Raw genomic sequence first — 13,063 nt, 5'->3', positions numbered from 1 at the left:
CAATATATTTTGAAAAGTTGGATGCTTTTTAATATACTTGTAGAATGCCTGAAAAAAAAAGAGCAAGCCATTAAGAAGAAAAAATAAATTTTTGCATAAAATTTATTATTTTTTAATTTTATGATATTTGATTCTTGCGATTTAAAAAATAAAATATTTGACTAAAATATAAATAACATTTTAAGAAATTAAATGTAGGATTATGAAATTGTGTAAAGCAGGGCACAATGATAAAACTGTTTAAAGCAATGTAATCAGGTCATCCTAAATTAAAATGTGGGATATATCTCTCTTATTTATATATCTTTTCTGAATGGAACATTGAAAAGTGTGTTAACTGTACTTTACTTTTGCTGCATTTTCTCTTTTAATAAATGCAGTTTTCAAACGCATCGTAGTCTGGGTCACAAAGTATTCCTCCAAAAAAAACGCAATTCAAATAAATAAAATAAAATTCTGGAAAATTTATATTAATAAATATATTTAAAATATGCAGTTCGAATGAATGAATAGAAAATTTTAAAACAATTATCTGAAGAAACAATGCAACAAAAAAAAATTAAAATAAAAGTCTAAAAATTCAAAAATTACCTAAAATAATAAATATGACTAAAAAATATTGTATAAAAAAAACTATTTGAAAAAAAAATAGTAAATGATGCACCTTTTATTTAAACTACACACTTCCGATGAGTAAATAGAAATTTTTAAAACATTTATTTGAAAGAAACTATGCAACTTAATTAAAATGAAATTCGAAAAAGAAAGAAAAATATTAAAAATAATAACATAAAAATATAATATAAAGAACACTATTTGAAAGAACGATGTAACTTTTTTCCTCTTATGCACAATGTAAAAAGGAAAATAGGTCATTTTATATTAAGAAGGTTGCCAAGTGAACTATTCTTGTCACAACCTGGAAAAAAAGGTGCTAATATAAATTTTTGAATTTCTCTGTAAATTTCGCACCAAATTTTACAAAATTTAATATTTAGGCATAATTTGAGTCATAGAATCGAAATATGGAAAAAAATTGTCATGTAGTTTCAGAAAAGGTCCGATTTTGTGTCAAAATACCTATGTTAGAATAGTGATATATATAAATCTAATATATGTTCTAAGTTGCGCTTTCGAGACATGAAAAATGCAATTTAAATTTTGTCAATCGGCCCAGTAGAACGGGAGATATAGAACTGTCTCATTTTTTCCGCAGTGTACATTTTAAATTTTGATTATATTTGCATAAATTAATGTGTAGTTGAAAGTATATTTATATAGGTGTTTTTCCCCCCAGTCAAAAGGTATTCTCCGTCTGGAGAATAAAACATCAAACAATGGACCAGTTATTCATTTAAATATCCCTGATCCTGAAGTATCATTTGATGAATCATATGTAAACAGCCTTCTTCAAAAAAGTATGCATTTATCTGAGAGCAGGTATGCTTTATTATTTAAGTTCTTCAAAATTAGTGTTAATGAAATGTGAAATAAATTAATGTGCCTTAAATGTGCCTATGCATAAAACATTATTTTTAGTTTTAAAATTATAAATATCCTTGTAACAAACAAATTATTTTTTTGGTATATTTTCTCATACCTTTGTGTATGCAATATGTGCATACATGTATATAGATATTTATATATATTAACTTAAATTTTTGTATGTTTTTGATGCTATAGTTTTTAAATTTTTTACGTTGCTTACTTCGACTGCAGGATTTAGACCGATGACACAAATTACTTCAATTTTTTTTTAAAGATTATTTTAAGTTTTATGCTTTAATATGTGTCCTTGTTAATTCAGAAAGAGGCTGATTTATTCACTTCTTTTGTTGCACCAAACCGTGACGACGATATAGCGAAAGATGTAAATTTCTTATTTTATTTTTGGCTTTGACATGTTTTGCCCCCCTTTTTTTGCAGTTTGCCAGTGTGCTTCTAGTTTTCCAGTTTTTGCATATATTTATTCTGATTGAATATGTGATGAATTTTAAAGATATTATTTATTTTGTATTATTGCTATCACTTGCTGCAAATGAATTAAGTTTTGTACTGATTTTTACTTTGCATTTATTCTTTATATATATATACATACACATATACACACACACACACATATATATATATATATATATATATATGACATAATAAATGTAAGGAGCCGCCCAGTCGGTATAGTGGTCAGGGAAGCTGATTGCGATGCTGAAAGGCCTGGGTTCGAATCCCGGAGAAGGCATGGTTGTAACTGTCCATCCCTTCATAGGAAAGGCGATGGTGACCCACCTATTAGGTGCCTCCATAATAGAGACCATCACATCTGGCTTTGTATAGATTAATGGACTGGGTTACATTTGTAATTGTTCACAATCTGCCATTGGAAAAAATAATAATAAAAGCAAGGAAAGGAAAAGCCGAAACACTGTTGATGCGTAGATATTGAAGAGGAAGCATTCTGATTGCATAAGCTAATGTGTTGACTTTGTAAATAAAACTTGGCAGTCAAGGGGATTTTAATTCCATTTTTATTTCCAACTGACATTATGTGGCCACAGATCACTTGACATCCTAGTTGTGCCTGTTCAAGAACATTTATTTACATTATTGATATTTTTGCAATAGGATGCACCATAGCGAAATTGCGTCCAAGCACAGCACAAACAGAAGCTGAAGTGCGTAGTTATGAAAGATTGAAGCACGCGAAGAGAAAAGTTTTAGTTTGCACTTTGCTGTTTGGTCAAGAGGCATCTGCATTAAGGGTTACGTAAGATCACATGATTAATTTGAATGATGCAGTTTAGATTTGAAGTGCTATTTTTAGGACAGATACAGGAAGTTCTCAAATGAAATAGAAAATAAGAGGTTATAGTGAATTAAATTTAGAAGTTTGTTTTCATATTTTTTATCTTACACATTTCTCCCTTTCAAAAGAAAAAGGCGAAGCGATAGAGAAGCCTTTTTGAGAGAAAAAGCATTAGAGTAGCAAAAATATGAGAAATATAATTTTGAAACGTATATAATATTAGTTTTTGAACAATAAAACTATAGTATGTAAAATTTTGAGTTCAATAAGAATTTTTATTAAAGTCCTATGATGATTTGAGTCCAATCTGTAGAAAGTTCTTTTTTCAGGAACATTCACATTACGATTTTGATACTCCAGAGAAGGATTTCTAAAAACTTTTTCCACACCAGATCACAATTATAAACATTTTATACATAAATACCTATTAGTTATTGCGAATGATCATAAATCTTAAGATTGACACCAATTTTCACATTTATAAGTAATACTTATCATCTGGAATAGCATGATTGAAATTATAGTTTTTCAATTTTATTACTACATTTTACAATTTTGACATTTTACACAAACTGGAAGACCAACAGCAAAGCAAACTTCTAAATTTAATTCCTAGTACACACATCCAGCTGTTTCGGCAAATCCACTTTAAACAGACTCACTCGTGTATTAAATTTTTCATGAGTGGTTAGTGAACTGCGCTACAACATTTCATTATATTAAAAAAATCACACTCCATTATATGAAAAGATAAAAATTCTATATAATAAATAAAGTGGGAGCCTTCAAAGTTTATGTTATATTACATGACGAGGGTAAAAGGAACAATTATGCAGAGGTAAAACATGCCTCTGTTTCTGAACCAATACTCACTCCCTCATACTTCATATTTAACATACAATTATTGATAATTATAACATTCGTTTACCATAATTCCAAACAAATTTCAATACCTTGTACTCATAATTAAATTCTGATTTAAATTTTAATATGAATTTTCAATTTTCTTAAATCTGGTATTTACATATTAATTTTAGCAATATTTAGCATTCTCCCATTTAATAATTACCTTTAACGTTTTCTTAACCAAACTATCTTCCTTATTAATTAAACTGATATCTTACCAATGATTTTTTAAAGATACGGAATTTGATTTAAATTTTTTTAAGTTCATACCAGCGTCTTGAAGAATTTTAACTGCAGTTGATAATGAAAAAACTTCTTTAACGAAGTATGCTCCAGGGATAAGATCATCAATATATAAGGACTTATTTAACATGTCAACAGCTTTATTATATTTCCTTTCATAACCCTTAATATGATGTTTGATAGTGGTGGACAAAATAAACGGGCTTGTTGTCATCCCAAACGGCACTCGGCACATTCGGAAAACCTTAAAGCCTAACCTATTATTACTATGTCGAAAGAATGATCAAACCACAAGAACCTTAAAAAATTTCTATCTTCACTATAAAAGAGGAGGCATCATAAACTATTCTTATTGTTGTTGTTACTTTTGCTTCACGTATAACGGTCCTATGAGGCATATAATAACAGTTAAGTTCATTTTCAACAAACTTACATTGTTCAATACTTCTTTTTTCCACTTGTTCTCTAATTATATTATCATATTCATTATATAGGAAATCATTTCCTTTTAATTTATGCTTTAGTCCTAGAAATCGTTGTTTAGCAACAAAAAGATTATCAGCGAGTATGATTTATTGTCCTTCTAAGAGTTTTGTTTCGTACCTGTCGTTATTAAATTTCAAACTGTCGTCAAAATGCTTAATAGTATTCAAATCAGTTTCCGAAAATGTTTTGTTTTCATTTACAATTCCTATCGAATCCAATTTCCAAAATGACTGCAAGTTAAATGTGTTTTCTTCAGCGGTAGATAAAAACAGTGCATTAATTCGAGTATTATTATTTTTTACTTTACCCATCAGAGTATCCAAATATCGTCAGTACTATAAACAAACCATCATTTATCATTGAAATACTTCCTGTTTGTATACGCCAGAAGTGTTCGGCGCCAAGTAGAATATTTATGTTCTCATTAACGGGACTTGTATCTGAAAGTTCCAAACCATTTTTAGTCATAAATTCTTTAATGTTTTGAGATGTGGATGGTGCTTGGAATTCTATTGATGATATTAATTCTGTCCCGAGAGCTTCTACAACAAGGCAGCGAACTATATACACCAAATTCTTATAAGTTACCGCTCTGATTTCCAAACGAATAAATGGTTAGACATTCTTTTCTAATGACTTGCAATTCTAAATCGCGTGCTAACTTTTGGGTAATGAAGTTTCGTTCACTACCGAATCAATTAATAATCTTACGATTCTCGATTTATTTTTGCTTTGAGCAATAACAAAACATGTCTGTAAAAGCACACTATTTTCAGGTTTTAGAGTATTACAGTGGGAAGTAGGTACTAAGTTTTATTTTGTGTATCTGCAGATTTAACATCTTCCATTTCTTTTGATTTCAAACTGCAGAAAAGTTTATTATGATTTTTCTCGTTACAATTTTCGCATGGTTGTATTTTTGACTGACAATTCAATGACAAATGTGATTTTAGAAAGCATCTGTAATAACGACCTTCCCGTTTTAATTTGTTTCGTTTTTGTTCGTCTGAAATTTTCAAACATCTGGCAAATGTATGTTCGTTTGATTTGCAGAATATGCAAAACGTTTTTACCGATGTGTTAAAAGCAGAAGCTTGTGATTTGATTTTATAATCTTTGAACCCTTGTTAGGATTAACCCCTGTGTATTTATTACCTTTTGAGCTATTAATCAACATACTTGCTTCTCGGCATTCAGTTTCGATTTTAATGAACTCTATTAATTCACTTACTTCTATATTTTGGTTAGATACTCTTTTCCTATGGAATTCAAGAGCTAAATCTTCAGGTAACAATTTAAGAATTATTGGGTTCAATAACTGTTCGTATGAATCGCTAGTAACATCTAAACTACTTAAATTTCGAACACAGATTTGTAACTGATCATAGAGCTTTCTTAACTCAAAAACATTTGAAGAACTTTTAACTGGTTCTAACTGTAACAACATCTGCATGAATTTTGATATAATAACATCTTTACGACCAAACCTCTCTTCTAAACTTTTAATACATATATCAAAATTTTCTTCAGATAAAGCATATCCAGATACACAATTATATGCGTAACCAGATAATAAACTTTTCAAATATGTAAACTTATCTATTTTAGATAAACTTGGATTAGAATGAATAGCATTATCATACGAATTAAAGAATTCGAGCCATTTACTGGGATCACCAGCAAATTTTTCAATATTTAATTTAGGTAACTTTACTGAAGCACTACTTGTAACAACATTGTTACCATTCATAATAGTACATCAATTATGAGAGCATTGATCTTTGAGTCAAGCCTTTTAAGTTTCTCATGGTATTCAATTAGCAATTCATATGATGAATTTAGATCTTCTAGATGTTCTTTACTTAATTCTTCCAATAATAATTTCTCAAGTTTATTTAGAAGTGTAATAACTTTACTACGTACAATAGCACGTTTCCTTTTCTCTTTTGCTAAATCATCCATTGTGTTTCGTTTTCAAAGATCGATACCAAGAACAAATAAATCAAAATTCTTACCTTTCAAAAGGTAATTCCCCTTTTTGCGGGTTTCAGACACCAAAATGAATGGTGGTGTTCCATGAGTCATAATTTCTAAGTTGTTTCGTTTTCAGGAGTCAGGTTGGGAGAGCATTAGAATGTTCAATCAAAACTTCAAGATTTCACAGAACATGGAAATAACATTTATTAAAGATAAACTTGGTGATATAGTATATTACTTCCGCCTATAGCGGCCATGAAACATAATCAAGCATTAAAAAATTATGACATGCGTCATTCTTCATGTTCAAGCATCAAGTGGAATATTTTTCATCGGCGCGCATCAAGAGCGCCACCTATCTTCCGAAAAGACGGAACACAATCATATCAGATAGATCTGTTAAATTGTCAGTTTTCAATTTCTTTATTAATAGAAAAATTCCTCTCTATAAATGCCTGCTAATGAAAGAAAATAATATAAGCTTGTGTCTAATGGCATCCATTTACTTGTTAATATGATCTTCATTTGTCCCTGGGCTCTGAAAACCCTAGCTATGGCTCTATGTATCATACTACAGCTGGCACTACACATTTTCCCACCTGATGCAATCTTCCCTGTGGATCCTAAATTCTGCTTCCTAGTGCCTTCCTAAATTCTAAAATGTTGCCATTTTTAGATTTTGTTGCTCGATGTGTCACTAAATTCTAAAAATTCTACTACACTGGCTCTGTAACCAGCCCTTACCATATACCATTTTATATTTATTCTGAATGTTCTTATTACTAAAGAAATAAAGTTAGAACATTTTCCTGTACAATCTAAGTGCTTTTAGTTTTTTAGAATAACAGAAATCTTTAATTAAATCCAAAAATTCTAAAATGAAGAGGAAGCTCACTGAAGAAAGAAACCGATTACTTAAAAAGAAAGGAAATTCTTCTTTAAAGATATGTACAGTTATTATGTAAATTAAGCAGTTGTTTATAATTTCAGCCTTTGCTACAATTTTACCTTTCCGTTTCCTCACCAGAAGAAAAATCACTTAAGTTTAAAACTAAGGTTTTGGAGTTGTAAGACAGAATTTGTTTCTGGCCTCTTTGTGCACTGCATTAGTTCCTACCAGCTATGGTACTTTGTAATTATCCGTCTTTGCATTATCGCTGCTGATATTTGAATTTGTTACGTATTGCTACGAGTTCCGAGCTTGTTATGACGTGCCTCTGAGCCAGCTTAAATTAAAATTAAATTGTGTAGTCTTTGATTACTAGTCCAGATTTTTAGTGTGAATTTCACTGTTCTTGTTTAATTGGATCACCATAAGCTGTAATTGATTTTGCTACCATATTGCCTTTATATTTTAAGGTCTTTTTAAATAAGAGGTTTATTTAAACCTTTATCTGACTTTATAGTTACTTTCAGACATAGCGATAATTTGTTTTGCGTCTATCAGGGGTTTGGGACTATATAACTTTTATCACATGAAGTAAAACCTCATCAAGTAAGTAGTAGGTACATAGTCAAGATATTGTCAAGTTAGGAGGTAAAACATGCAGAAACTAGTGGGAATATTGGTTTGCCATATTGAAACAAATTTCTAATTGTTAGAAAAGATGCTAAGAAAGAAGGAAATTGATATAAATTAGCCAGAATGTCTGGAAATGCTTCATATTAAAAAGATGCACAAATGCCATATAAGAATCAATGTCATAAATTACATGTATTTTAAACTGTGACATGTTAATAGATCTTGATTTTAATTGTGCTTTTTTAACAAATACTTAAAAAAAATTAATTTAATACTGGCCATGTAAATCTATAATGACTAAGGTAGCTAACTTAATTATTTGTAACTAACTGGTCACCTTAAAAGTTTTCTGTTCGTATTAAAGCGAATTATTGACTTTTACTAAGCTTTACCATGCTCACAAGATACAGCACAAAAATGTAAAACTTAATTCTTTGCATCTAGTGAGACTTAAAGTAATACAAAACATTGCATCACATCTGATGCTTTAATGGTTTATTGTAACCTTAAAATATATTAACTGGGTTACAAGCCCAGGAATTCTACACAAAGTTATGACACTAACTCCATCAGACAGGCAGAGCATTAGTAGCTTTCAAAACTTGCCAACTGTGCATACATCAAGCTTTCAGGTTTGTTCTGATCAGCATACCTCTTTCCAGGCAAGCAGCAGCGTGGCAACAACCAGTGTTCTGTAACAAGTCATGCTGATTATGGTTTTACTTCTCATTTTAACCTGTGCCATTTAACATGAAATCTACCTGCTATTTTCTAAACCTCTAAACTGAGCAACTGTGTGACAAACTGAGACATAAAAAAAAATCAACATAAAGCTAACTGTTATTAAAATGTGAATAAAATGACACTTATCTTCTCTCAACTATATCCAACTGTTATAAGGGTAAAATATTAATGCTACATGTTAAATTTTATAAAGTTGACTTTATTCTCAAATTTGTTTATTAAATTATTTTTAATAATAATGCATTCTACTTGTGGATCTATTTTATTCTCTACTTGTGGATCTATTCTTTCTTGGTATCACGAAAATGAAGTTCAGGCATAGTTCATATATTTAATTAAATTTATTCAGTTCCCATTTTTTATGGAAACTGAATAAAATGATTGACTGTTTTTCATTAATGGTCCTTAAAAGTACTTAATTTCCATGTGCAAAAATGTGTACGAACCCAGGATAAAGTGTCCAGGAGTCAGAGTTCTCAGGTCACTGGAGATCAGTGTTTTTGGCCTTGACTTCAAACATGGCTCAGTTTGTGCAATTAGAGTTAGAAACTCTTCATAAGTTAAAATTTGAATTGCAACACATTTGTTTAAATGCAGTTTCATGGATATAACAGCTGTCTTCCATATAAGACCATGATGTGGAGAAGCTGGCAAATTAATACATGTCCACTTTATTTTTTCATTTTATAACCACCTTTGAAATTATGAGTGTAATGAGAAAATGTGTGTACAAGAGAGAGGAGTTATATTTTGACCATTAACAGCTATAGCCCCCTAATAAAATTTTTATAGCCATCATGGGGTTAAAAAAATGCATTTCAGAAGAGCGTCCTGTAACCTCAGAATGTACATGAAGTTCTGCAGATGAACATTTTCAAACCCCCATCCCATTAGTTACATCCATTAGAAAAGTGTATGCACTTGCATACAGTCATCATTACTATGGGAATATAAAGCAAAGCTTGTTTCAGTGGCAGTGTTTTCATTTGTCCGTAGGTTATATCATTCATATATCACTTGACATACATTTTGAAATTTCAGAGGACATTTTTCCTCCATTGTGAACTGTGAATAACTAAACTAATGAATTTGTCTTAATTTTAAATATTTAAAAATATTTTTCAGGCCTCTCAGTAATCTACAGGAATGTTTGAATTCCTTGAAAGAGGAAATGGTGCAGCTTCAAAAAAAGATTATTGACAGCACTGAGACATCATAATATATGTACTGTATTATAAATAATGAAATTATTTTTATTACTGTAACAAATGTACTTTTGTACTGATGTGTTGGAGGATCTTTCCTGTGGCTAAAAGTAGGTTGTTATAAATATATTTGTTTTTTAACATTGTTTCATACATTTAAAAGTGCAGTCTTCCATCCGAAAATATGTGCTACCATGCTGATAGTATATATTATTTTTTTCCTCTTACGTTTTTCTGTTTATTTACATGTTCATGTTTAATCTTGTTCTTGAACTATATCATTAAAATATAAGAAATGTAAAATAATTAACTCTGTGAATCCATAACTTTTCCCTTGGGGGGGTATGTATATTTATTCTTTTAATGCATTTAAACCTGAGCTTTCAGTTAAAGTACTATATTTTAGTGTAAAAGAAATTTGTTTAAGAGTATAGTGAATTTTGCCTAAAATGAAGTTTTTGAATGTGACTAAGAATTTACTTTTGTACAATTAGTATCAGAAAATGTTTTAAATTTAATTAAATGTTTAGACTTCATATTTGTTCCATAACAGATTGATTTCTGTTTATAAATTTATTTAATCATATAATTTGCTATTTTTTTCGATATCATACTAGTTAATTTTTAAGAAATTTAATGCAGTACTTAATTATTTTTATGTTCAAGTGTTTTATTGCACCTTTTTTTATGTTTATCTAATATTATATTAGTAACACATTTTACTTTCTCAGAAAGGGAGTTAAATGTTTTAGTTTTTTTATACGACATTTTGTGTAAGTGATTTCGTAATCTCCCTGTTATTAATTTTTTAAAATATATTATAGTTTAATAATTAGCTTTAAATTTTTTCTCTCTCCTCCCCACCCACCTTTTTTTTTTTTTTTTTTTTTTTTTTTTTTAAAGAAAGCTTTCTGTCACTTTCTGTTCTTTTTCCCTTCTTTAAAGTTTATAAGCAACTTATTTTTTATCTCTATCTTTCTTTTGCTTCTGTAACCTTTTGTTTTAATTGAAATTTTGAGAAATGGATGTTTTTTTGCAATTATTTAAATGTTCATTAAATTAATAGTTACTATTAGTGGTGAATTAAACTATTGAATATATATTTTTTGCCATTGCCAATCTCTCTGATCACAATTGAAATGTTTGGAATAAACAAAGGATTATTTTTTTCAGCTTATTAAATTTATATTGTAACATGAACCTCTTAGAATTAGAAAATTGCATATATGGGATTACTGCTTTGTAATTATTATTGTTTTATTTGTATAAAAGAATCTATGTGTTAAAGGTCTTTAAATTGTAAAAACTTAGCCACATTAATGCAAATTATTTGAAATCTTAATTTTGCTGAGTATTAAATTCTCTGTCAATTAAAATGTTTAAATATATTATGTATTGTGTTATATTTTAAATTACATTTCACTTGCTTTTTCTGGTTGTGTGCATGTATGTTTAGTATGTACTACATAGACATATTTATGCATATTTTGCACTTTTTTGGGGGGGGTTCATTTTTGATTTTTTCTGTAAAATCAAAGCAATTACAATTGCCTGTTAAGAAAAGTGCTCTTTAAAATGGAAAATGAAGGTGCTAAGGAATAAATATGAAGTGTATTTGCATTTTTTTTATTTTTCTTGAAATTTGTTTGTTAGAGGTTTGGTATTTCTTAGTGTGCAAAATTTTCTACAAATTTTAAAAATGGTAACTTAACAATGTGCTCAGAGGATTGGCATCGGTTATTTTTTTAGTGTTCCAAACAAATTAGTCTAGAATAATAATATACAAACATAACTACTCTTGAGTAACTGATCAACAGATTACAATGATTCTGCAGCACATAACAATATGCAAGAATTTCCTGTGTAGTAATGCTGCTGATCAGTCAAGAATTAGTTTTGTAGGAAACATAATGAAAAGAAATTCAGCATAAAAGAAATTTTGTTGAATTATTTCATTTAAAATTATTTAAGCAATCAGATATATATTATTGAAAATGATAGAAGTACAAGTTGTATAAAAGTTCTCTTTACATTGAAAATCATATAAAATGTATTCTCTAAAGGTAGCAGATTTTCATAATTTATTTAGGTCTAAAAAAAGTAAATTAAGTATAGACTAGAAGAGAAACACACTAATGTGACAATCAAAATCATAAAAACAACGATTCGAAGTTCAGATTTTGAGCGTGAAGGTGCAGTTGCCCCTCGCTTCCTATTTTTAACTTTGCTAATTTTTCTTGTCCTTTGTGTTACATGTTTGATCAGATAGCCTGGCTCAGTAAAAGTAGGCGGCCAGTGTAACTCTGATTAAAATTCCGGTTATAACCACATGCAGTGCTAATAAGGACCACGTGTTTCTAAGACTCCTTCCCCTTTATTTTTCTTCTTTCTATGTATTTCTTTCTCTTGATGAGGAGGGACCTTTAGCTGCCCTCGAAATCGATTGAGTGTTTCAATATACTTACGCTAAATACAAGGTTGTTTTTATGATTTTGATTAAATTAAGTATGCTATTAATTATTATTTGTATGAATTAGCTGGCTTAATTGTGCAGTCATTAGATTTATCAGAGCAGGACACATGAGCCATGCCCTTAATAGGATTCAAATTCTGGACCTCTCGAATGCTAGCTGAACGTGCTTCCAATTATACCACAAAGGCATATGAGAAAGAGAAAGAAAATACCTTATGTAATATTTTTAAGGAATTTATTAAAGTAATTTAGCTAAGAAATTCTTGATATACTAGTGCAATTAACCATGTCTTTTCGGATATTCTAACCCCCCCTTTTTTTTATTTTTTTGTTTTAAATGCCCATTAGAAAAATTATCTGTGATTCTAATATAGGTAACAGATAGCTAACTTCCTGCTCTATCTGGATCTATATGTCAGTTAGCAAACGAAATTGTCATACCAAAGATTTATAAGCATTTTTCTGTTGAGGTGTCTGTCTATTGATAAATATTATTTTTCCTTCTTTATTTATTTATCTAAAATTAGAATAACTTTTAAATATTTTACCTTTAAGTTATACAATTCAGATGTGCAAATACCAAGGCTCAATTATGTGCTTTAAATACTTTATATTTTCATCAGGTTAGTTATTTTATATGATGAGTATTTTGTATTTTTATAATAACCATATTTGATTTTCCTTTATAAATATCTAAAAGTGTT

General features: G+C 29.3%; 1 protein-coding gene across 1 annotated transcript in view; it reads left to right on the top strand.

Moving 5' to 3' along the window:
* The window catches only part of LOC118191637 (uncharacterized), a 48,858-nt gene extending 38,862 nt beyond the window's left edge, over positions 1–9,996 (top strand). Inside the window, exons 10-11 of the mRNA XM_035362464.2 lie at positions 1,298–1,440; positions 9,807–9,996. Coding sequence (XP_035218355.1) covers positions 1,298–1,440; positions 9,807–9,900 — 237 coding nt within the window. The 3' untranslated portion in view covers positions 9,901–9,996. The remainder of the gene's footprint in view (positions 1–1,297; positions 1,441–9,806) is intronic.
* The last annotated feature ends 3,067 nt before the right edge of the window (positions 9,997–13,063 follow it).

This window comes from Stegodyphus dumicola, chromosome 8, assembly GCF_044657685.1.
Source record: "Stegodyphus dumicola isolate Sdum_Otavi_A_Nest chromosome 8, ASM4465768v1".
Classification (NCBI taxonomy): Eukaryota; Metazoa; Arthropoda; class Arachnida; order Araneae; family Eresidae; genus Stegodyphus; species Stegodyphus dumicola.
Note: the sequence above shows the minus strand (reverse complement) of the source record. Positions and strands in the feature narration are given on the sequence as shown.